At 35.5% G+C, this 26,958-nt stretch overlaps 2 protein-coding genes and 1 pseudogene across 3 annotated transcripts in view; 1 reads left to right on the top strand and 2 right to left on the bottom strand.

Annotated features, from left to right (window-relative positions):
• LOC128187830 (nucleoredoxin-like) overlaps nt 1-16,212 on the top strand; it is a 28,633-nt gene extending 12,421 nt beyond the window's left edge. Inside the window, exons 5-8 of one of the 2 annotated variants that reach the window (XM_052858456.1) lie at nt 11,245-11,335; nt 13,021-13,055; nt 13,212-13,286; nt 13,828-16,212. In XM_052858456.1, the coding sequence (XP_052714416.1) occupies nt 11,245-11,335; nt 13,021-13,055; nt 13,212-13,286; nt 13,828-14,022 (396 nt within the window). In that variant the 3' untranslated portion in view covers nt 14,023-16,212. Of the gene's footprint in view, nt 1-11,244; nt 11,336-13,020; nt 13,056-13,176; nt 13,287-13,827 lie in introns of both variants that reach the window. The other variant, XM_052858455.1, reaches the window with a different exon arrangement.
• On the bottom strand, nt 4,456-7,418 carry LOC128187831 (uncharacterized). Its single transcript, XM_052858457.1, has 3 exons — nt 6,840-7,418; nt 5,060-5,329; nt 4,456-4,965 (listed from the first exon to the last, which is right to left on the bottom strand). Exons 1-3 carry the CDS (start codon nt 7,015-7,017, stop codon nt 4,946-4,948), a joined length of 468 nt encoding a protein of 155 aa, XP_052714417.1. The 5' UTR covers nt 7,018-7,418; the 3' UTR covers nt 4,456-4,945.
• A 6,097-nt stretch (nt 16,213-22,309) lies between the features above and the next one.
• Nucleotides 22,310-25,721, bottom strand: LOC128189174 (uncharacterized; annotated as a pseudogene).
• Nucleotides 25,722-26,958: the final 1,237 nt, after the last annotated feature.

Here is a 26,958-nt window from a genome sequence, read left to right as displayed (position 1 = left end):
TATTAGTAGGAATGCACTGTAGTTGTGTTTTGGGTGGGGTGGTGAATTTAGAGTGGGTTTGACATCGGCAATGGGATAACTCATTAACTGTGCTTTAATCATTCTGTATTTACTGAAAATACTTCCAATTTTCTGATAAAAAAAAATACGGGATCAGTAGAACCACTGGTACTGTTTTGGAGCAATCGTATATTCTAAGGCCTTTCAGACAAGCTCGGAAAAAATATCCGATGTTGTTTTCCAAGATTGAAGGTTGTTAAAAAAAGCTGGTTTTTTTTTTTAATTGTTTAATGTATTATAAGACCTAAGATACTGTTACTTTTTGGCATTTACATCAAAATACAAAATTTCAGAACATATGTAGATGATAAAAACGAAATTGACATGGTACAGTTTATCTACAGTAGTATTCCCACAATGCCCTACCTTGAAGTCGAGCATGCGTATTCCAGTAAAAGTTGCTAGCGCTCGAGAGCGACATGTATATATATGTTATATTCATGGTTTTACTAATACATGTATATTAACTGCAAACAGTTGCTTGTTTTTAACATTCTGACTGTATAGCGAACTACGTAGAAACGCTTAATAGGCGGTAACTCCAAAAAAGTTTCAACATAATGTTTTGACTGACCCTTGTCCAATCGGATCGTAGAAGGCGGAGTTGAGAGAGAGAGAAGGAGAGAGAGAGAGAGAATGTGTTTAATGGGTAAATAAGAAAAGTTAGAAGTTCTGGAGTTAACACCTATTAAACGCTTCCATGTAGTTCACTGTAAATGAGTGCAAACACCGGTAGTAAATCAAACAAGGGCAAATATTTCCCCCTATACAATATACATGTACCAGTAATACATGTACTCCTACGGTACATCAAATATCTTGTATTTGTACTTACTTGCAGCCTCTCTCAAATATTTCACATATTTTGCATAAATTTTGCTTTCTTTTTGTCTTCTATTACTTCCTTCTGGAGAAAACTGTGGTTTAATTGTGCTTGTAAGCAGCTTTAATGTAATTTTCTGTCGATCCCGAGGTGTAAAAAGATGGATAAATGTTGGAAGATGACAAGCCAGCTGTTAAAAACAAGTGGAAGTGTAATGACAAACTGACCATTCAAAATAGCAAATACTTCTTAATGCTGAACACTGCTCATGAACAGGCACTTTCACACAGGTATATAAACTCTTCAATTTTGTTATAGCCGATTGCAAACCTGAAACTTGTGGCCGACGTGTAGTATTCATTTCATGGTCTTTGGGTTTTATGCAATTTCTTCTCATTTTATATGCGTATTCTGTTTGCAATAATGCATTGACCTGTTTATTTGATGCTGGTATTCTCTTGGCTTTAAAAAAGTGTGTAAAATTTCACCACGACCGATTAACACAGCACAGGTGAGACTTCTACAGTGAAATTTCTAAAAACTGTTAAGAGGTGTGCAGCTCATATAGGGGTTGTAGGGAAGCGGTGATGATGGAAAAATATGGCAAACAGTGCCTTTTTACGAGCGGTGTTCAGCTTTAAGTTTTACAAGCGGTGTTCAGCTTTAAGAATCCTCGCTACCCGTGGCTTCTACTTTTTATGACAGGACACCACAAAATGCGAATTTGACCCTTTGTGAAACTGTGTTATATAATTGCCAATTTTGTTATCCATCTCTATAGCACAATGGTTGCAGCTGCAAACTACTGCATGTTTTGTGTTTGAATACTGTAGGAAAATTTTTCCATGAATTTACTGAAATTTAGTGATAAATTTTTAAAGTTGGTTTTTCTCCCAAAATTAAAATGGCTTTCTGTCATTTTTGAGTCAAACACATGCTAGAAATCTATATTTTTAAGTAATTTAGGAGTTCAGTCAATCTGTGCAGAACTTTTCCCAAGGGTGTGGAGGACCCTTAAAAAACACTAGTTACTAATACATGTATATATAATTTTAACTTTTATGAGATCTTGAGCTGTGGCCATTTTCGAGTGAAAAATATTGTCCTTTAGAAGAAGAGCTCTTTAAAAAGATGTAAAAAAGTACCAGGTATTAAACAGTATTCACATTTTAATTTAAACAAGATATCTGTGAGCCAATGCTCACTAGTGATACCCCGCTCTGATGTGAATATGCAAAATAAGCAAAGTCGACATTTTACAGAAAGTTGGCATAGATCTGCGATAAATAGTTGCTGAGATAAATGCGACAGAAAGTTTTGTTATGGACGGACAGACAGAAGGACCGACAGACACACAAGGGTAAAACAGTATACCCCCTTCTCCTATGGAGCGGGGGTATAAATATATGGAATTTTATTTTCTTTCTAAGTTTATAGGCAAAAAGATAATGTGTGTGTGTGTGTGTGTGTGTGTGGACCAGGAGACATTTGGCTATATTTTGGAATAAAGGTCCATAAAATCATATGTTGATGAAATCCTAACAAACAATAAATTATTATCATCTTTCACTAAAATTAATACATCTAGTATCGTTTCCTCATTAAGCACAGCTCTTTCGTTATTCATTTATAACTGCCAAAATTACAGTTAGGCCTAACAAAAAAAAATAGTTTGTTTCCTCTTTCATGCTGAAAAAAAGTAGGGTCGGTCAGTCGGAATTTTTTTTTTATTTTTTCAATTTTTTTTTTCCTTTAATATTAGAGTATCCATAAATGCCGGTTAGATACACTGACACTGCTGAATGGTATAAAATGAGAAATACTTTTAATATCATTTTTGACTATTAAGCTGGTCTTAAGAAAACACAAAAATGATATTTGCCGACGATGAGAGCATTATTAAAATCTACATCACATATGGAAACATACAGCCATTTTGAAACAAAATGTTTGAGTTACACTGATTTGAGAAGAGTAACTGCTTCAAGCGTTTTTGTGACCAAAATTTTGAGTAATTTTTTTCCAAATCGGATAAAAACGAAAATAAACGATTTTCCATCAAAAATCCTTCAAAAAAGTTTTGAGTCCGGGGGTAAAAGCTAGGGTCGGTCGGGAAAGCGGAAACAAACAATTTTTTTTCTTAGGCCTTACTGGTAAACACAATGAGATTATATCATTAGGGACGAGTGGTTTTGATTGTCAATCAATGTTACCTCATATAAACATAATGCATCCAGTCCTCTTCGTAAATCATGCACAAATGCCCTTGGTGAAGAATTGTTAAACACCTCCTCAACTAAACTGGCTGATAGCACTCTTGGCAAAGGTCCACTTTGGAGCATACTTAAAGCTTGAAAAAATGCAAACATACATCTTTTCACATTTCCAATCGACTGTCAAGCTGATTACAAGTTCAAAACAATTCACTATTGTTAAATATATATAAAAAAATATATATATAAATGTATACTTCATATGATATAGCGAAAAAATTTGCCCCTGTTTAGTACTTCTGCCTCTTTCGCCCATGTAAAAAGTAAAATTAAGACTGCATGGGCAATTCAAATGTCTCAACTTTATTTTATATACATGTATCTCCTTCAAATAACAATGTTAACTGTTCTTAGGTGAATTCAAAAAGGGCGAAACTGAATGCAAGTATATGTAAAGAAGGACAAAAATAAACATGGGGCAAAAATAATTCAGTATATGCTTTTTCTATGCACAAATTCAGAAATTTTTGTCTGCTATCATACATACCTCTCACTTTAGTCAACACATGTAATCTCTTACCCAATATCTTTCCAACTATTTCATAATTGTCTGAGTATTCCCGAACAGGATCAAAGTAATGTTCTTGTATCTGCCTCAATACCAATGTAAAAAATTCTCTGCGAGGCCCACCAAGGTCAACAGCATTCTGTAAACAAGATATATATGCATGTGGGTTTTTTTATACATCTATGCTTAATTGTACACTACTGTAAAACTGGTAAAACGGTACGAATGTACCTAAATTCTAGAATAATGTTAATTTTACATATCATATGAAGGATTTCTATTTTCTATGAAGTATATTAATATTTTACAGTTGGGACCATAAGTTTTGTAAGCTATAAGTACATCTATTTGTAAAATTGCATCTAGACATTTATTAAAATCATGCACAGTGTAAAGGGGATTTGAAAACATTCAAATAAGCATAGGTAACATTATTGTGAAATATTAAATAGAGATAGAAGAGTCATTAAAATCCCCAGTAACAAAATAATAATTATCTTACTTCTTCATAAAATTGGACTTCCAATGTATTTCTGAGATCAACAATCTCTTTTATTTCAACAAATGCTGTCTCTAACAGGTTCTCTCTGTCCACCAAAATAAAATTGGTCGCTCCTTCTATTGTTCCACTTTCAGATTCTAGTTCCAGTTTTCTGCCTTTAATAATTTTATCTTGCGCAATTTTCAAAATTTCAATAGGATCCTCAATCTTTTTTTCTGAGCAAAATTTAATTATATTTGAAATAGTTTCATATTTCCATGAATCCGAATTTCCTGTTGATCCTACCAAGTCTGCATTAGGTTCCTGTATGTATGATTCTGTCCTAGCTTCCGTTCTCGACGTTTCCGCTGAGTTTTCTGCTGTTGATGCAATTGAACTGGATGGAATAACTGGTGGCTCTAAAACTGGTACTGTCTCATTGGATCTAGGTACTGGGATTGCAGAATTAGTTAATTGATCAGTATTATTTGTAGCTGTAAGGGCAGCATTATAAATGTCAAATTCAGGATCAGGGAGATCATCTGAATAATATTGAGATTCATGGGGCGAGGAGCACTCTATCACAATATTCATAATTTGATCTGAACAGAGTTCCTTTTCTCGCACACAAGTGTAAACATGGTCTCTGAGTTCATCTATTGGTATTATTTGTTCACAGTGACAACATTTTTCTGTAATGGTAGCAGAAGCTTCTGTTAACAAAGAATTGTCGGCCTCAAGAGACAATGCACGTTGTATGGGTCTGATGTAAAGTTTACTTTGACATCCCACAAAGGACTTCATAACTTCTGGGGTTCTTCTACAAGAAATAACTTCTAGGTTTCTACAATTACTTATACATCTCATTATTTCAAACCCACCACAGTCACTCAGCTTACTGAACCCATCCTCACCAATCAATTTCTGCTGAAATAGCTCCTCTGTATCATCTGCATTAAATTGGATCTTTTTGGAGCCAAGTCCCGCTTTAACTAGTGCAAGTTTTTCCTCTCTTGTTGGGACTTTCATCGCATCTGTTTCACTCAGACAAATAAATTCACAGGTCCATGTTCTTCTTTTCTTCTGCTTTTTAATTCTTCCTGATGTAGATGTACCCCTCACTGGTCTGAATAAAGCTCGTATTTCATGCTGGTTATGCTGATTGTTCTGAGATGGAAGTGATACTGTAAAAAGTGAAACATTGTTGTACAAAACAATTGAGATACTTTTTATTACATGTGTATATTAACCACATGTAGGGATTGGAACCCCAACCCCCCGCCGTCCCATTGATGATGAAGTGACCTTAACCCCATGCAGATCAGATGCATGAGTGGTAACATGTTGAATTTTTCACATAAATGACATACATGTATCTCAATGATCAATTTAAAATCGCTTTGTATACAGAACAATCAATATGTACCGGTAATGCTTATATTTATTGTTTAAAACTTTAAATCACACGTACTATAATAGTTTTATTAAGATTAAACACAGTTGAAACAATATATTTAAACCTATGTTTGTAAAAACTACAAGAGCAAAACCCTTTATTTTTAACCAAAAGTAAAATATACCCACTCTTCTAAATTTGTGAAATTTTAAGAAAATCTATCATCTGGTTCTTTTTATGGGCCATCTCAAAATACAGGTAAATTGAATAGGTCTGTATTAAAATAAAATTATCTAAATTGTACATACTACTGTGACATGCAGTCTGCCATAGTTGTGTAAATGAAATTAAACTTCTTTGTTGTTGTTTAGTGTCAATTATCGCGAATTTAAATGATTTTTAATCCAATGCCATTTATACTTTCAATTTGATAGAAAGGTTGATTTCCGGTGTGATCGTTTTTTGCCAAGTCATTCTTCAGTTTGGTTAAAAGAATATATTAATTTCAAGTCTGTGAGTATTGTAAAAACCAGGTACGTAGCATCGGGAGGGGGGGGGGGGGTGCCACTTTGGTTTTTCTGAAATTTACATACAAAAAAATGAATTAATATAGAGTTGCCCCCCCCCCCCTTTTTATGGGACCATGTAAAAAATTGAATTGAAAATAAGGAAATAAACAGTGAAATTAAAGTTAAGGTATACTTTGCTTGTCAAGATTTTTTGGATGAGTCTGCCCCCCCCCCCCCCCCCCCTTTCCAAAACAATGCTATATGCCTGTAAAACAGCTTAATTTTAATTAAATAGTTATTGAAATAAACCAGGGCACAGTCATGTATGAATTTTTTCTTCCTCATCGTGTGCAAGTCAACCTCCCATCCGAAAAACCCAAGCTGTAGCAGGGCAAGACCCATATTACAAAAGTTATGTCCATCTTTGGGGGTGGGGTGGGGCATGGGTTTCTAAATGTAGACTTGTAATTTAGAGGAATAAAATAGATTTAAAGAAATTTCAAAAGACGCCAAAATATTTGGTAGCACAAAGAAGGGAAATAATCGGAAAGATTGCCCCCCCCCCTTTGACCTTTTCGTTTGTCCAGCAAAGGGAAACAACTCAATCCACTTTCTATTTCTCAAAACATTTTCTACAATAAAATGTGTGAAAACCCGCAAGGTTTTTGGTCAAGCAATTGGTAAACATTAATCTATAGGTTAATATGTATGCTTCAAACTTCATTAATTAATTATAACTTTAAATCAAATTAATTCGTCTTCTAGACACGAGCACGTGAGCATACTTACTGCGTCTAAGCTCTTCCCTAAAACGAATCCTATCGCCGATCGTGGCGATTCCAAGCCTCGATAGATCTACATCGCTTAAACTTTTGCAAATATCAACGTTGTTTACATTTGCCTCCGCAAAGTTATTTGCTAAATTTGGGAGATCAATGTTTTTTAAAATTAGTTTAATGTCGTCCATTTTTCCAAATGACCCGGATAGTGTGACGTCATCACATCATCATAACGAAGTTTGCACACCACATAATGATGTTTGTACATAACAAAAGGATGTTTGTACATGACGTAATGAATAAAAAAGTACATCGCGTAAAGAAAAAAGCATATCGCATAATGATCTTTAAAAGTACATTCGGTAAAGACGGAACCACATCACATACTTAGAAAAGCACATGCCATAATGATATATGCACATGCCATAATGAAAACTGCACATCACATAAGGATGAATGCACATCACATACTGTCAAATTCACATCACATAATGCCAAATGCACATCACATAATACCAAATGCACACGCCATAATAATGAATGCACATCACATAATAGAAGGAGTACACCACATAATGATAAAAGCACACCACATGATACAAGGACATCACATAACGATTAAAGCACGCTACATAATAATATAAGCACATAACAAATTTATTTTTGCCATGATAAGACAGTCCAGGCGTTCCATAATTCTGTCTGTTTCTGAGTTATAGGAACTAAAAACATGGTCCCGGTGCCGTGAAACAATTACCTCAAGGTTTTTTGTGGCAATCTGCGAAAAGATGGCAAGCAAACAGACAGGAGGGTTACATTCATATCTTAAAGGGTTTCCAATTAAATATTTACCATTGAATTGACAGAACAAGATGTTATAAGTTTGTAATAAAGTTCCAAGTTACTGGGTATCAGTGTAGTACCATTGTATAGACAGTAAATGTAATGAGAGATCTGAATATACTCTTACTTCATATTTCTTGTCATGGAGATATGTAATCATGCAACTGTAGGTCTATCTCAAATATAAAATAGGTATACCTATCTAAATAGAAAGGTCATTAAATTTTGCTATGTCTTTATCTCGTCTTAATTAGATGCTAATATTTTTGCATATCTATGATGTGTTCCAGTTCATTTTTCATGGTGTTACTTTTAATCATTTATTTACCATTCACTGGTACATATGTACTTAAAATGCCATAACTCAACCTCTGTTTGATAAAAATTAACAGCGCACTGATAGACCTTCTGGGGTAATCATTAAAAACTCAGAATGGTAATAGAATTTGAGGTTGTTGATCAAAGGTCAAGGTCACATAAGTATTCTCTCCATTACTTTACATTAAATTGTCATTCTGTATAAAAAAAAACCTATTTAGTAATTAAGGACCTCCATGCATTTATTGTTTTTGCACATACAATGCAATGATGACATTTTTAGCTCACCTGAGCTGAAAGCTCAAGTGAGCTATTCTGATCACATTTTGTCCGTCGTCCGTCTGTCCGTCTGTCTGTCCGTCCGTCCGTCCGTCTGTAAACTTTTTACATTTTGAACTTCTTCTCTAAAACCGCTTATCCAATTTCAACCAAATTTGGCACAAAGCATCCTTATGGGATGGCGAATATAAATTGCAGAAATAAAAGTCCGATCTGTATTCAAAGCGGAGAAAACCTTGAAACTGTAGAAAAAGGGGGGTGCATTTTTAAAAATCTTCTTCTCAAAAACTACGGAGGCAAATTCAACGTAGTTTAGCATAAATTATCCTTATGGGAAGGAAAATATAAATTGCAAAAATTAAGGTCTAATTCAGTTTCAAATCTGAGTTATTACGAAAATAATGATAAAGGAAAGGCGTGTTTCAGCTTCGGTTCGGTTTGGCATCCGGTAAAATGGGTAGGCAAGACTTGGCCTGGTCAAAACAAAAGATTGGCAGTTATTAATCTGCCAATCTCATTAAAATTTCAGGATATTTGATGGACCAGTTATATTTGTATTCGCTGTAAATATTGCCGCAAAATAATGCGTATTTAGAATTGACGATTGCCGATCTGCCCCGGCTTTTATTTTGCCACGGCCCGGGTTTGCATACCCATTTTACCAAGACTCGTATTCCATACTTCTAAAACGAGGTTCTTTGTTTAAAGCAGCCATGACATTATACGAAAAAGGGTCGATCTGACTATGATGAATTTGCTTGCTATGCAACAGTTCGTGTATGAAGGGAAATTTTTGAAACATGCAAAATATATTTGTGCCGATTTTGTGAAGTGAATTGAGGCTAAATATTTCAATGCGTTGACAGATTTCACACATGACGTTGGTGTTAGCTTGTTCTGATTTTCGTTTCGTTTTCATTATTTATGCTTTGTAATTTAACCTGGGAACTCTCGTATTTCGTAATTTTTACGTATCAATTCAAACAGAGACTCAGGTAAATCAAACAGTTAACTGTTTACCTGCGCAAATTAAGCAAAATCTGATGTATCAAAAAAGTGCTGAAATACAATTCATTCTATCGGTAATTCGGCATTATCTTTTGCGTAATGGTAGATTAATGCAATAGGTTTTGTTGAGATGGACGCTCGGCATTTTCTCGAGTTTATTCAGTTTAAATAGAGTTTGATATCGCTGAAGGAAATAAGTAGGTATCTATACATGTATATATATGATTCATTTCGAAAAAATAAATTGAGTTCTTTATTTGTTATAGTGCATGCATGTTTCTTGTGTTTAATTGTTTACAATTTCTATTTACTAACCATATTTGAGTGTTAAGCTTCGAATTATAAGCAAGATACAGAGATTTGCTCACAATTCTATGTTTGTACACAGATCTTAAAAACTTAAGATTAAAAAAGTAAAAATTTGTCAATATTTATTAAGAAAATTTTCAAAGTCTGTTCTTCCAGAAACCAATTTTAACAACTTATTGTATTGTAAACTTAACCTTTTTTCGTCATTATTACTCCTACTGTACATGTGATCCTTGACTGTGTTTGTGTACATTTGTATAAACTGATTTTGAACCTTAAATACCAATGAACTGGTCTTGAGTGAATAAAAGAATTGAAAATCTTAGGCCATTCTTTTTTTCCATTTTAAATGCTGAATAGGAAATAGCAAGTTAAAAATCTTAAGCTGAATGTAATAAAGTCATGTCAACAAAATATGACTCAAACCTAGGGAAACTGTGAGCTCTGTATCTTGCTTATAATTCTACGATTGACGCTGAAATTTTGGTTGAACATTAGAAATTCTATATGAATTAGAGTATGTTAAATACTTGTACAAACAAAATAAAAGAATGATATTCTGTATATACCTACTCTCTGGGGTCCCTTCATTATACAATAAATAATGTGAAATCTTCATCAATTTTGATAGTTTTTCAGACACGAGTAAATAAAAACGACATCTTTAAAACAGTTTCCATAGTTCTGACACATTTCTGTTATGGGGATAAAATAATTATCGCTATTCCTAAGAAAATATCACAGCGGAAAATTATCCTGGTTTGTACGCGAGGTAAATAACAGTCATTTAATTATAATGGAGAAGACAAATTAAATTTTTGAATGTTTTAATTTGAGGAATTGAGCACATTGAGGTACAATTTTCTTCTTCACATCTATACATGTAGGATTTTTTAAATAAAATACAATAACTATTATACATATTTTTTTAAATACACTAACAAGTAAGTAGTTGATGAAACAAATGTACCTATATGCTCTCATATATTTTGATCGCTTTACAAAGTGTGGGGGGGGGGGGGGCAGAACGAAAATATAGGGAATTGGAAGTTAACAACTTAACAGTGTACCCCTTAGTTTTATATCTTGCGTAGGATTTTCTTATTCTGGTAAAAAATAGTATTTCATGAAGGTACAATGTCAATGATTACGTGTATGCAAAAATAAGTGTAAAATTCGAATACTTGACAATATTTATTTTTTGTTATTCTACCGAGGGACCATATGGCACAATATCTTTTGAACGCCCATTGTTGCTCAGGTGAGCGATGTGGCCCCATGGGCCTCTTGTTGTTGGAGGTTGCGCATGATAAAAAACCATTTCCCTTAACCACTGATTAGCAATCCTCTGAGTCAACATTTCAGATAACTATGGTCCCAATTTGTGTTATGCTGTCCTTATATTTACTGTACGTGCGTTGATTGTTGTTTTTATATAATATCGATGATATCCAGTCAGGGCAAAATGTTGTTTGTTTTGTCAACAAATATATGTATGGGTCACAATGTCTGGATTCGTTTATGATAAGAACCAATGTAATCTGGTCACCCTGTTTTATATTGTACTAGTACCTAATGCATTTGTTTTTTCATCAGATTAAAGTTATATTCATTTGATAATTTTACACATTTTCCTTTATTTCATATTTTTGTACCAGGAGTTTCCATGGCACCCAAAGCCAGTGAATGAGCTTACAGGGAATGCTGCCATCCAGCTCAATGAGTCTGCTTGTCTGGTCCTCTTCACAGGTAACCAGTTTATTAGTTCAGATGATGAAGTGACCTTTTCTGATCACATTTTGCCTAGTGTTCATTTGTCAGGCTGTCATTTTGTCAATCTGTCTAAAACTTTTTACATACAGTTACTTAACCTTTTCTCCCAAACTACCAGTGAACCAATTTAGCACACAGCATCATTGGGAGAGGGGCTTTTAAGTTTGTTCTAATTAAGGGGGTAAGGTAGAGAATATAGGGAAATAATGAAAATGGGATGCGTGTTTTAAATGTTAATCTCAAGAACCAACTTGCTAGATATATAAAACTTTTATTTTGGCTTCCTTGTATATGAAGAATTCAAGTTTGTTCCAAATATGACCCTCTTGAATTGAATTGAATAAAGAGACTGTAAATTAGTTTATTGTGGAAATGAGCTTAAATATAGAAGTTTCAACTTTGTTTTTACCAGTGGGTCAAAAATTTGTTTGAAGATGAGGACAACTGAGGTCCTGACCCTGAGTTTTCTATCTTATTGTTTACATTTGTGTATGGTATTTTGTTATTTATACACTGTCAGAGAGAGAAGATGAGGACATAGAGAGGACAACTGAGGTCCTGACCCCGAGTTTTCTAATTATGCCCCCCTTCGAAGAAGGGAGGGCATATTGCTTTGCTGCTGTCTGTTGGTCCGTCGGTCCGTCCACCAACAGTTTCTGTTCATTTTCTTTGCAAAGGATAAACATATTGAAATGAAATTTGGTATACAGGTTTTTCATGATAATATCTAGGTCAAGTTTGATATTGGTTACGATCTAGCAATTTTCGACAGAGTTATGGCCCTTGGACTTAAAAAAATTCCAGTTATTTGCAGTTTCCACTCATTTTCTTCGCATAGGATAAACATATTGAAATGAAATTTAGTATACAGATTTATCTTGATAATACCTAAGTCAAGTTCAATATTGGGTTCGATCGAGCAATTTTCGACAAAGTTATGGCCCTTGGACTTAGAAAATTTGAGTTATTTGCAGTTTCCGCTCATTTTTTTTTGCAGAGGATAAACATATTGTAATATTTGGTATACATGTTTATCATGATAATATCTAGGTCAAGTTTGATATTGGGTACGATGGAGCAATTTCCAACAAAGTTATGCCCCTTGGACTCAGAAAAATTCCAAATATTTGCAGTTTACGTTCATTTTCTTTGTGGATATTTCCAAGGGAGGGAGGCATAAGTGTTTCACAAACATCTCTTGTTTATTTTTTTAATTTGTGTATGGTGTTTTGTTGTTTATACAAAAGGAGAAGATGAGAACATAGAGAGGGCAACTTAGGGCATGACCCTGAGTTTTATATTTGTTGTTTTGTTTGAGTTTTTTGTTTGTGTTTATAATTGTTTATGTTGTTATGTTGTTTACAGAAGGAGAAGATGAGAACAAAGAGTTGGCGACCGAGGTCCTGACATTGAGTTAATTGTTTGTTGTTTTGTTGTTTGCAGAAGGAGAAGATGAGGAAATAGAGTGGGCGACCAAGGTCTTGACATTGAGTTAATTGTTTGTTGTTTACAGAAGGAGAAGATGAGGACATAGAGTGGGCGACCGAGGTCCTGACATTGAGTTAATTGTTTGTTGTTTTGTTGTTTGCAGAAGGAGAAGATGAGGACATAGAGTGGGCGACCGAGGTCCTGACATTGAGTTAATTGTTTGTTGTTTGCAGAAGGAGAAGATGAGGACATAGAGTGGGCGACTGAGGTCCTGACATTGAGTTAATTGTTTGTTTTTATGTTGTTTACAGAAGGAGAAGATGAGGACATAGAGTGGGCGACCGAGGTCCTGACATTGAGTTAATTTTTTGTTGTTTTGTTGTTTACAGAAGGAGAAGATGAGGACATAGAGTGGGCGACCGAGGTCCTTACAGAGGCTGCCACTGTGGAACACAACAAGCATGAGGACCAGGAACTGTTCTTCTTCTTTGGCGGTGACGTAAGTCCTCAGACCTCTAGTTGTTACTCAGATAAAGCATTCTATGCCATAAAATTTAACAAACCACTGTAGAGAAAACATCTGATCAAATATCCCCCCCCCCCCAAAAAAAAGACTTGTGGCACAATCTAATCAAAGTTAGCAATTGTTTTGATCGAGATACCAATCTATGTGGGCAACTTATACCATGTATGAATTGAAAATCAAGCAAACAGTCACACTTTTGGAGATCTCTTGTCATTATTTAAATGTACATATGACATATCTGGATTATAATTGGTCATATGAATTTAAGTGCTGACAGATTTTATGGATATGTAAATCAAAATTTATAAAAAAAAGATGGGATATTTGTATCTTAAAAGGTCATGTTTTAAAATTCTCATTATATGTAGGTCAGATTAATTAACACTGTTATTCTGGGACATTAAGTTACCTAATGTCATGAACTATGTATTGTATATGAGATATAAATGTCTTCCATGGATAAATATTTTTAACATGAGCCAGGGATGTACATGTAATGCTTTTCATGTTTCAGGATGAGATTTGTGATTCGGTGAGGAATTTTGCCAAACTGCCTGATACGTGCCCCCTGCTAGTGATTCTTGATTTCCCTGAACAGAAAGTGTACAAGTGTGCGGAGAAGACAATCACTAGTGAGGTGGTAAAGGACTTTGTGAGGGGTTATCTCGGTGAAACCTTGGAGCCACTCCTACTCCGAGGCCCTGAATAGACACAGGAAGTCGCTATGGCAACCAAAGATCTACTGAGGCCGTGATGAAGCATTGCTAGAATTGAACCAGGACGTCGCCCCTAAGGGGTGCCTTTTATTTGTGTCAATCAGTATTTAACGTTTCAGTACCTTGTCCTCTGTGTATGTTCATTTAATGAACTTTTTTTATCAGCATTGGCATATATTTTTGTGTCACAGCAACCCCTCTTGTCTTTGTTTTTTGAGGCATTGTTTAGATGATTTTTTATTGGCATTTATATATTAGATAGAAGGGTACAACGGCTGCGGCATGACATGGCATTATTTGTTATATGTAATACATTGATGTACCTGACTACCTGTTTGGGGAGGACAACAGCCTTTATACAGTCTAAATTTTATTTATCTCACTTTCATTAGCTACATTGGTGTATAAAATCCCATCAACTCAACAATATACTTGAACCCGCCCTTACAAGATGCTACACTGTTTAAGAGGACATACTTAAGCTGCTTACACCCAAACCTTCATCCTTTTATCACACATCCCAGACTCTTTTTGATAATGATTATCAATGTACATGTGAAATATGTGTTAGATATGTAAATACTTATAAGATATATAATACTAGATAATATGGATCAGTTTCTGAATAGTTGTATGTTCATAGTGTAAAGTGATGTGTAGCATTTGTTCGTATCTCTCTGCACAAAATATGCGTCTATGACTTAATTATAAAGTGATACTCAAAATTATGCTTGGGAACTGCATGTTTTCAAACAAGTTATCAAAATACACTCAATGGTACTCATAGAAACTGAAAACTTTAACTACAGATGTTGTCTTTTCCTCCAGTTTGAGCTAGTGTGGAAACAGACCTTGAAACTCGTAACAGGGCCATGCTGATAACAAAGACTTGGGAAAGTCATAGACACCAGTGTCAATTTATTGTCCCACTTGTTTATAATCTGAAGGCTTTATTTTTGTTGTGAAGCTTCTGCCTTATTTTGTAACTTATTTTGTATTACATATCGTCGACGTACATGTGTAATTTCAGTAAAACTTGTCTGTTCCACATATCACTTGATCCAAAGAAATTGTCCAGACTAGACCATGTTTCAGATTACCAGGGTAGTCAACATTTTAGCAATGATATTTAACATCCTATTGCTCTAAATGTCATAATACACAGTATTCGGAACAGACAAGTTTCACTGTAGTTACAGTTGTAGAACTTGACAAACTTTGTGACGCTAAGTGTTGTGATGTGACCTTGTTTTTTTGTTGCTGTTTTAATGGCATTTGTCAACAGCAATGGGGCATTTACTTAATTCCCAACATGACTCTGTGACTTATTGCATGGATAAGCCTATGATTTTAGCCTACTTGATATTAGAATTACATGTAACTAGGTTTTATGTTTGGAAATGTTTTGACGTTGCTTTTCTGCACTGACTGTGTTACGTTTCTGTAAACATTGTGATGTATCTGTACACATTGTGATGTATCTGTACACATTGTAATGTATCTGTACACATCGTGATGTATCTGTACACATTGTAATGTATCTGTATACACATTGTAATGTGTCTGTACACATTGTGATGTATCTGTACACATCGTAATATATATGGACACATTGTAATGTATCTGTACACATTGTAATGTATCTGTACACACTGTTATGTATCTGTATACACATTGTAATGTGTCTGTACACATTGTGATGTATCTGTACACATCACATTGTAATGTGTCTGTACACATTGTAATGTGTCTGTACACATTGTAATGTGTCTGTACACATTGTAATGTATCTGTATACACATTGTAATGTGTCTGTACACATTGTGATGTATCTGTACACATCGTAATATATATGGACACATTGTAATGTATCTGTACACATTGTAATGTGTCTGTACACATTGTAATGTATCTGTACACATTGTAATTTATCTGTACACATTGAAATGTATTTTACACATTGTAATGTATCTGTACACATTGTGATGTACAGACACATTGTAATGTATCTTTACACATTGTAATGTGTCTGTACATATTGTAATGTATCTGTACACATCGTGATGTAAACATTGTGAATTTTGACCACTCTATAAGATGTGCAATGAAGTTATCTCTCTGAACCTTGTCTCCATTGTTTATGGTTTCATCCAAGATGAATTAATAAACAGTTTTATGATTTATCCATCTTTACATTCATTTTTTTACCACTACTTGTATTTTCAGTGCCCAAGATTCAGAAATATAAACAGTGTCATGTTCAAACATATACATATACTGTAGAAGGTACGTACTTCCTGAGTTGCCTTTCAATGATATGATCAAAGTCTGTACAGAAATGTAGAAAATTGCCATCAGAACTCGTTTCCCATCAGTCTCTAATTTTCTTTAGGGTAAATGGTTAAACTCTTTTCTTATAATTAGGGAAGGGAATCGATTGCTAATTGGTTAATCGCAATTTGTTCCAAATGATTAACCGGTTACTTGCATCAAAATTTGCAGATTTCTGACATTTTGTTATTGTTTTGAAATAATTGTTATGAATTACACAAAAGCATGATAGGAATATTCTCCTTAATGTGTAAATTGAACTATACTATAAAAATTATATCTCATGATAATTATTCAAAAAGAAATCATGAACAACCAGAAAACCATCATGAAATACCAGTAGTTTCTCTGATCACATAACAATTTTGCAGTTGGAATTCTCAAAACAAACTCAGCCCTAACAAGTTATTGATTTCCTTGTAAAATAAATGTCCTTTTGAATTGTAGTAGCATGTATGTATCTGTTTTAGGCAATTGCATTTTTTATGTAATAAATTGATGTTGTGTTAAAGGGAAAAATTAAGTAGAATAAACACATTGAACATAGGTATTATAGTAACAATAATTGTAACGATGATATTAGTATCATTCAAAACTGAACAGAAAAGGCAGTGACATGTTGTGATAACAGTCATTATGATGAACACCTGATCCTCCAAGAGCTCAGCCCTGGGGTCTCCAATTTAATTTGATTCAGTAAAAGACTTGAAAGGCAAAAATTTAAATTTATTTTAAATTTGCGTTAGGATATATGTTTTTATTTTATACGACTAACCGAGTACTGATTTTGTAACCAGTTGCCATGGTTTTGACCAAGTTGTCCGTTAACCGGTTAGAGATTGCTCTTCCTACTTACAATACATATTGAATCTTGTCCTCCTTAAAGTCGCGTCACCAGGAATACATGCTTAAAATTTAAGTCAACAATTGGTTTTGTAATATTGCCCTCTTCATGAGGGCTGCCACTGTAGAGTAAGCCTACTTATGGGTTGGAGAGACACTGTAGGACATAAGCTTACTTTGGGTTAGATAGACACTGTAGGACAATAAGTCAACTTATAGGTTGAATAGACACTGTAGGACAATTAACTTACTATGGGTTGGATAGACACTGTATGACAATAAGTCAACTTGTGGGTTTGATAGACACTGTAGGACAATAAGCATACTTTTTGGGTTGGAGAGGCACTCATAAAAGACAATAAGCCTACTTATAGGTTGGATAGACACAGTGGGACAATAAGCCTACTTATGGGTTGGAAAGACACTGTAGGACAATAAGACTACTTATGGGTTTGATAGACTGTAGGACAATAGGCCTAGTATTCGTTGAGAGACACACATGTAGTACAATTATTATACTTATGGGTTGGATAGACACTGTAGGACAATAAGCCTACTTATGGTTTGGATAGGCATGTTTGTAGGTCAATATCTACTTATGAGTTGGATAAACACTGTAGGACAATAAGTCTAATTATTGGTTTGATAGACACTGTAGGACATTAAGCCTACTCATGGGTTGGATAGACACTGTAGGACAAAATGCCTACTTATGGGTTGGATAGACATTCATGTAGGACATTAATTATACTTATGGGTTTGATAGACACTGTAGGACAATAAGTCTACTCATGGGTTGGATAGACACTGTAGGACAAAAAGCCTTCTTATGGGTTTGATAGACATTGTAAGACAATAAGCCTACTCATGGGTTGGATAGACACTGTAGGACAAAAAGCCTTCTTATGGGTTTGATAGACATTGTAAGACAATAAGCCTACTCATGGGTTGGATAGACACTGTAGGACAAAAAGCCTTCTTATGGGTTTGATAGACACTGCGGGACAATATGCCTTCTCATGGGTTGGATAGACACTGTAGGACAATAAGCCTACTCATGGGTTGGATAGACATTATAGGACAAAAAGCCTTCTTATGGGTTTGATAGTCATTGTAGGACAATAAACCTACTTATTGGTTGGATAGACACTGTGTGATTATAAGCCTTTTAATAGCCTAGGTTGAGACTGTAGGACACCAAGCCTACTTATTGGTTGAATAGACACTGTAGGACAATAAGCCTACTAATGGGTTGGATAAACACTCTATGACAATAAGCATACTTATTAGTTGGATTAACACTGTAGGACAATAAGTCAACTTATGGGTTGGCAAAACACTCATGTAGGATAATATGCCACATAATATGAATAGACACTGTAGGACAATAAGCCTAATTATGGGTTGGATAGACAGTGTAGGACAATAAGTCAACTTATGTGTTTGATAGACACTGAAGGACAATAAGCTAACTTTGGGGTTGGATAAACACTGTTGGACAAAAAGTCAACTTATGGGTTTGATAGACACTGTAGGACAACAAGCATAATTATGGGTTGGAAAGACACTCATGTAGGATAATATGCCTACTTTTTGGTTGAATAGACACTGTAGGACAATAAGCCTAATGATGGGTTGGATAGACACTGTGATTATAAGCCTTTTCATAGCCTAGGTTGAGACTGTAGGACAACAAGCCTACTTATTGATTGAATAGACACTGTAGGACAATAAGCCTACTAATGGGTTGGATAGACACTGTAGGACAACAAGCCTACTTATTGGTTGAATAGACACTGTAGGACAATAAGCTTACTAATGGGTTGGATAAACACTGTATGACAATAAGCATACTTATTAGTTGGATTAACACTGTAGGACAATAAGTCAACTTATGGGTTGGCAAGACACTCATGTAGGATAATATGCCACATAATATGAATAGACACTGTAGGACAATAAGCCTAATTATGGGTTGGATAGACAGTGTAGGACAATAAGTCAACTTATGTGTTTGATAGACACTGAAGGACAATAAGCTAACTTTGGGATTTGGATAGACACTGTTGGACAAAAAGTCAACTTATGGGTTTGATAGACACTGTAGGACAACAAGCATAATTATGGGTTGGAAAGACACTCATGTAGGATAATATGCCTACTTTTTGGTTGAATAGACACTGTAGGACAATAAGCCTAATGATGGGTTGGATAGACACTGTGATTATAAGCCTTTTCATAGCCTAGGTTGAGACTGTAGGACAACAAGCCTACTTATTGGTTGAATTGACACTGTAGGACAATAAATCAACTTATGGTTTGGAAAGACACTTAAGGACAATAAGCTTATTTATTGTTTGCACAGACACTAGAATTATAAGCTTACTTATAGATTGATCGTATGAACAGTTTTCAAAGCGAGGCAAGCTACTGACAAACAAGTTGATAAAACAGGACTATCAACAGTCTCGTTTGAAGTCATCTTTTCGTAACTTCACTGGTCGATACAGCGACCTTGTCAGCAAATACAATCTTCCGCTGGGTCGCATGCTGACTGACGTTATTCATACAAATTGTTACACCATAATTAATCATCTAATTGTCGACGGACTTTTCTGTTTTTTCTCCGATTACGACAAAAAGCACACCTTGGGTGTGATTGGTCAGCAGAGCATTCTCTATCCTCCTAGGCACCTGATCCTACCTCTATCTTTTTAGAGGTTCGTGTTTCTGTACTTCGTTTTATGGATTTTTGAGATAGTTGACAGTTTTTTATTTTCATTTTTTTCATTGGATAAACACAGTAGACCTATAAACCTATTTATAGCTTAGGTTAACACTGCAGGAAAATAAGCCTACGTTAGTTAATTGGGTTGACACTGTAGGACAATAAATCTACTTATGGGTTGGATAGACTCTGTAGGACAATAAGCTTACTTATGGGTTGGATAGACACTTTAGGACAATAAACCAGAACCTGGGTTGGATAGACACTGGGGGACTGTCACAATACACCAGCAAATGGTTTTGGTTGATAATGAGGACAATAAACTAGCTCATTGTTTTGGTTGATACTGTAGGACAATAAACCAGCTAATGGTTTTGGTTGACACTGTAGGACAATAAACCAGCTTATGGTTTTGGTTGACACTGTAGGAAAATAAACCAGCTAATGGTTTTGGTTGACACTGTAGGACAATAACCAGCTAATGGTTTTGGTTGACACTGTAGGACAATAACCAGCTAATGGTTTTGGTTGACACTGTAGGACAATAACCAGCTAATGGTTTTGGTTGACACTGTAGGACAATAATCCAGCTAATGGTTTTGGTTGACACTGTAGGACAATAATCCAGGTAATGGTTTTGGTTGACACTGTAGGACAATAAACCAGCTTATGGTTTTGGTTGACACTGTAGGAAAATAAACCAGCTAATGGTTTTGGTTGACACTGTAGGACAATAACCAGCTAATGGTTTTGGTTGACACTGTAGGACAATAACCAGCTAATGGTTTTGGTTGACACTGTAGGACAATAATCCAGGTAATGGTTTTGGTTGACACTGTAGGACAATAACCAGCTAATGGTTTTGGTTGACACTGTAGGACAATAACCAGCTAATGGTTTTGGTTGACACTATTTGACATTAAACCAGCTAATGGTTTTGGTTGACACTGTAGGATAATAATCCAGCTAATGGTTTGGTTGACACTGTAGGACAATAATCCAGGTAATGGTTTTGGTTGACACTGTAGGACAATAACCAGCTAATGGTTTTGGTTGACACTATTTGACATTAAACCAGCTAATGGTTTTGGTTGACACTGTAGGACATTAAACCAGCTAATGGTTTTGGTTGACACTGTAGGACAATAATCCAGGTAATGGTTTTGGTTGACACTGTAGGACAATAATCCAGGTAATGGTTTTGGTTGACACTGTAGGACAATAACCAGCTAATGGTTTTGGTTGACACTGTAGAACAATAACCAGCTAATGGTTTTGGTTGACACTGTAGGACAATAATCCAGCTAATGGTTTTGGTTGACACTGTAGGACAATAACCAGCTAATGGTTTTGGTTGACACTATTTGACATTAAACCAGCTAATGGTTTTGGTTGACACTGTAGGACAATAATCCAGGTAATGGTTTTGGTTGACACTGTAGGACAATAACCAGCTAATGGTTTTGGTTGACACTGTAGGATAATAAACCAGCTAATGGTTTTGGTTGACACTATTTGACATTAAACCAGCTAATGGTTTTGGTTGACACTGTAGGAAAATAAACCAGCTAATGGTTTTGGTTGACACTGTAGGACAATAATCCAGGTAATGGTTTTGGTTGACACTGTAGGATAATAAACCAGCTAATGGTTTTGGTTGACACTGTAGGATAATAAACCAGCTAATGGTTTTGGTTGACACTGTAGGAAAATAAACCAGCTAATGGTTTTGGTTGACACTGTAGGAAAATAAACCACTGCCCGTACGAAAAGTCCCAAGCGGAGAAAAGGCGGACATTATAGACGGAATCCGTCTGAATTAAGCAATATAAAAGCATAATGAAGCTTAGGTGGAAAACAAGCGAAATTCTGAGGGATTACAAATGGAATTCAAGCGGGAAAATAGACAGATTATGTAAATTAGTCCGCTTTAGAATTCCGCTTTTCAAAACCGCTTAAAAATTCCTGCTAATGCATAGGCAGAATATTAGACGGAATTCAAGCGGACTATACCCAGAATCAGTCTAAAGATTCCGGTTAAACATTCCACCTAAACATTCTGCCAGTAAATTTGCAAATCTACAGAGAAAATGATCAACTAAAATTGTTCACAATAATACATGATTTATTAATTATACATATTGATCAATCATCTCTTCATACAATTCAAAAGTTAATGAGTACATCAGATTGAAGTCTTAAGCAGATTAAAGAAAATTGTCCCCTAGATTTCATGTAAAACTATTTCCCTCATTGCTTACTCCACTCTCTCTTTCTCTCCCTAACTCCCACTCTCTCTCTCTCTCTCTCTCTCTCTCTCTCTCTCTCTCTCTCTCTCTCTCTCTCTCTCTCTCTCTCTCTGTGTCTCTCTATGTCTCTCAGCTTTTTGATGTCTTGCTTTTCATCTTCTTCCTTGCATAACACTTGCTCGGTCACTGCGTCATTTACATCTTTCTCAGCATAACTTCCTTGTCCCCCATTTTGCTGACACCAAACAGCTACATATTCTGAAAAATAAATTTATTATTACTCTAATTTGTTTATTTTTTTCAAAAAAATGTTTTGCTTCTGTTCTACAGCTCATTTGACCTGAATTATCAATGTGCTAGTAATTCTATTGAATCATTAAATTTACTAAATAATGCTGCTGATGTCAATACCTTTCAAAATGGTCATTTTGGAAACATCTAGGACTGGTCTTGTGTCCCCTTCTTTAGATTTTAGCCCCTGGCCCCTGCTGGATGCTAATTCCTCCCAGGTGAATATAGCTGGGAGTAGTTTTGCCGTCATGGTAAAACCCATTTTTGATGGATTCCCTTTTTTGGCTGCTTCCTTGGCTTTTCTTAGTGCCTCTCTTCTGACACTCAAGCTATAGCTTGCAAGTAGCTTTGTCATCTACAATTTATGCCAAATTTGTATTGTAGAAAAATACTATTATGTTATTAAGAGAGAATGGAGAAGTTAAACCTCAAAATTTTATTTTTTTTATTATTAAGAATAACTTTTGTAAAGTGTTGAACTTACATGGCCATCTGCAGCTTCTGGTGTGGTACAGTGCTTTCTTGGGGATCTTCTAGGGGTAGCTGGCAGGGTTGTTTGGGGTGACATTGTGGTAAATGATGTGGTGCTAGGTGGTGATGCCATGGTTGTGTTTTGTAATGGCTGTGTGACTGTGTTCTGGAGTGAAACAGACTGAATTTGTAATGATGGTATATTTGTGTTTTCCAATGGCTGTGTGTTTGTATTTTGTGGTGGAATGTTGTTGGTTGGCAAAAAACTTTGGCGATTTGACATGAGTGTGGCATCCTGCAATGGTGTGAAATGTTGAAACTGTGTATGGCATGTTGAAATTTGTTTTGTTGGTGTTTTGAGTGTAAGTGCTGGTGCATCTAGTGGCATGTTTGAAGTTTGTTCTGGTGTGTAAGTGACATGATTGTACCATGGAGTTGGTTGGGTGTAATTTGAGTATGGAGTCCACCCCGATGTCTGTGATGTCAACGTAGGCAGTTCCTGGGGGAGAGTGTTACATGTATATGGTTTGTCTGCCATCTGAATAGATACAAAACAATTAGTGCTGTAAATATACATATGCATTTAATAATTAAAAGTGGGTATAATCTAGGAATTCACTGTAAATTACCTGGTAGTTGCTGACAGTCTGTCCAGACTGCTCCTTGGCCTGTTCCACAATGGCTTTCATATATTTTTGCACATTGGGTTTTAACATTAGTTCAAAGAGACAAATGACATCTGCAGGAGGAACTTCTGTACAAAATAAAAATATGGAATAAATGTTAATCTAATTGTTGGTATGATATTTCTACCAATGGCATCAAGATCCTCATTGTATGCATCATCTCACAATGTTTATGTTAAAACATGCATATTAATTATTTACCAAAGATTGGCGCATCAGAGGGCCTGTCATTTGTAACTGGTAAGTCCATCTGCCTATGATTTTGTAAGTCTGGGTTGCACAAGGCCCATGTTGATGTTAGAGGGGTGTCTCCATTAACCGACACTGCAGGAGATATGCTGTCATCCGAAATGTCATCAAATTGGCTGCACAAAGGAGATGCCAATATCTCTTTGGCAGCCAATAATTCCACATTGCTTTCAGCCCTCTTTTCTTTTTTTTCTTTTTCTTTGGGATTCATCTCTGATATCTTCTTCAGATCTTCCTTTTCATTCTTCCTCTTTTTCCCCTCCTTACTTGGCTCCTTTTTCTTTCCTTCTGATGTAGATTCTGACCCTTTGTGGTTTTTTTCTTCCTTTTCATTTTCTTTTTGTATTTTTATCCTTTTCTTTGGACTCATTTCCAAGTCTTGTTCTTTGCTCTCCTTGGCTCTTTCTGTTGTAGTCCTCTCACGTTTACCATCCTTTTTTAATGCTGCTGGTTTCTCTGTTGCCTTTTTGAAATAATTAAGAAGGGCCTCCACTCTCTCTTCATTATTTCTGAACTCCTTTCCTCGAAGGATTTTCTTTTCGGCCTTGATGGCTTCAATGTTGAGAAGTTCTTCATTCTCTGAAAATCGTAAATTATTATTAAAAAGTAATGAGTGGTGTTTAGTTAATATACACCGATAAACATTGATATAGCTTGAAGTTTAATATTTTATTCAAGAACATTCATAGCGTGCAGGCACGTAGCATCGTTTTTGAAAGTGGGGGGCCAAAATCTTGACAAGCAAAAAAAAAAAAAAAGGGCGGGGGGGGGGGGGGGGGGGGGGGGGGGAGGAGAGGGGGTGGGGGATAAGACTTACCCAAAATCTTCAAAATCCTAATCTGTGGGGGGGGGGGGGGCTGGCTAGTATATAAAAAAATATGTATCCTCCAAAAGAAAGTGGGGGGGGGGGGGGCAACTCCATGATAATTCAATTTTGTATATGTAAATTTTAAAAAATTAGTTGCTGCGAGAAAAAGTAGGGGGAGGCCACCCCCCCCCCCCCCCCCACAGATTAGGATTTTGAAGATTTTGGGTAAGTCTAATCCCCCCGCCCCCCCCCACCCCCCCCCCCCCCCCCCCCCGATGCTACGTGCCTGACGTGTTGGTGTTTACAATTATGAAACAGTTTCCCATTGATTCTGAAAATCTTTAATCTTTTATTTATATGTACCATCAATATTAGATATTAGTAGTCTTTTACAATTCCCTAAACTCTGACATGTCACTTATCTCGAGTGTTTACATCGATACGCATGAATTTCGAACCTCCCAGCATATAAGAGCTCCATCAAGGGACATAACATGTTACTTGGAATTTCATTGGCTCGTCGCAATTTCCGACTAAGGCCGAATATGCTCGATCTCTGATCCGATCACGTATTTTGAAAGGAACGTATTTTCATTACACGCAGTTGATAATTTTACAAACAATGTATAGCTCGAAACAGCTAGAATACTAAAATAAATAATTTGTAAGTAATCAGTTGTAAGTGCATATAGCGGTTAACAACGAAGTTTATGCATGGGAATTAGTTGAGGAGCGTAAAAATTTACCCGCGCTCAGCTTTCTGCTGATATACACAATGTTAAAATAAAATCTGAAATCCACAGAAGGTAACTCGAATAGTAGATCTGCGTTTAAAGCGGGTATCATGTATTATAAATATATATTCAAACTGTTTATTTGTAACTTACCGTGCACTTTAACAATGCATCCAGAGAACATGCCAAATTTTCCCCAATTCATTTTCACTTTTCCGCCTTCCTTAAAAGATTCCATCAACTCCAGCTTTTTGGATTTCTCCCCAACAACACTCGTAAAAAAAGATACAAGCGAACATCATAGCTATGGTCAGATGAATCTTCAGCAGTGTTCAGTACACGTTTCTAGAACGGCATCAATTTGAACCGCTGATACTAAAACAAGTCCCACGGGGAAAACAAGTCCCACGTAAGTCCCACGTAAGTCCCACGGCAAATGCGGCTATATATCGATATAATTATGATTGATTATGATTAAATGTGATAAATTAATATTAATTCACACAACAAAATATTTTTATAAGCTTTCATTACGGATTTATCGACGAAAAATCAAAGATGTTGGTAAAGGTAGATAACTCGTACGTAGAATTCATACGGTAGCAGAAGAAATCTATATGCCTGTCGTTTAATTGATGGATAATTTTAATTTTCTCCAACAAAATAAAATCTAATAGCAGTAAAAAGTTGACTTTATATTCATTAATTAACACAAACTAAGTAAAAATCGGTAAGTAGACAACTCCTACGCAGAATGCATTCGCCCGCTGAGAAAAAAAGCACTCCTGCCTCTTACCTGATGGGTTATTTTAATGTTTTATATTTTCTAACTTAACATGATCATATTAATAAAAAAAAATTATAATGCCTGTCACTGAGGCTTTTATGATAAATTATAATACAGTGAAAGATTTAAGAACTAGTCTATACGAAACACACAAGCCGGAAGGAATGTACATGTGTACCCTTGAATTACCCTTGTCGAATACCTACCTACTCGTATATTAATGGATATGATTTTTTCATTACTTTAGTTTGTTTTTTTTTAATCAACTATACGAGGGTTGTTAGACAACTTCGCGGACAGTGATTTACGGCAAAATTACTGTGAACTTTGTAGGATGGCGTATGTTTTATTAAATGACTACCATTTGGAAATAAGTATGCAAAAAATCATATGAATTTAATTTTTTTTTTTCCAAAAGATACAGCGATTTTTACTTTGCGTGAATTAGATTTACGGAGCAACATTTCATATATCCACGAAGTCAGGTGACGTCAAACAACTGAAAGTCAAACTGTTACTCTTTTTAAAAGTAAACACCTTTCAGTTCCACACACTTTATAAGACATTTAACCGATTTATAAAATGCACGTTCATACCATTATTTGTCAAGCTTTTGTATAATGCCTTTTGTGGCATATCGTAGATCATTTAGGTCCAAAAATTTCTGTCTACGCAGTTTCGACTTTAGATGAGGTAAATAAGCGAAATCTATAAGTGCAAGATCCCGGCTGTAGGGGGGGTGGGGGGGGGGG

Source organism: Crassostrea angulata, chromosome 6 (genome assembly GCF_025612915.1).
Source record: "Crassostrea angulata isolate pt1a10 chromosome 6, ASM2561291v2, whole genome shotgun sequence".
Classification (NCBI taxonomy): Eukaryota; Metazoa; Mollusca; class Bivalvia; order Ostreida; family Ostreidae; genus Magallana; species Magallana angulata.
Note: the sequence above shows the minus strand (reverse complement) of the source record. Positions and strands in the feature narration are given on the sequence as shown.

What these genes read in the sequence shown, in the direction of transcription:
- LOC128187831 (XM_052858457.1), bottom strand. Translation starts at nt 7,017, where the DNA reads ATGGACGACATTAAACTAATTTTAAAAAACATTGATCTCCCAAATTTA. An exon ending in TAGGGAAGAGCTTAGACGCA is followed by an intron (nt 5,330 to 6,839) that starts GTAAGTATGCTC and finishes CACTTTTTACAG; the next exon opens with TATCACTTCCATCTCAGAAC. An exon ending in ATTTCAGCAGAAATTGATTG is followed by an intron (nt 4,966 to 5,059) that starts GTGAGGATGGGT and finishes TATTTCTTGTAG; the next exon opens with AAGAACCCCAGAAGTTATGA.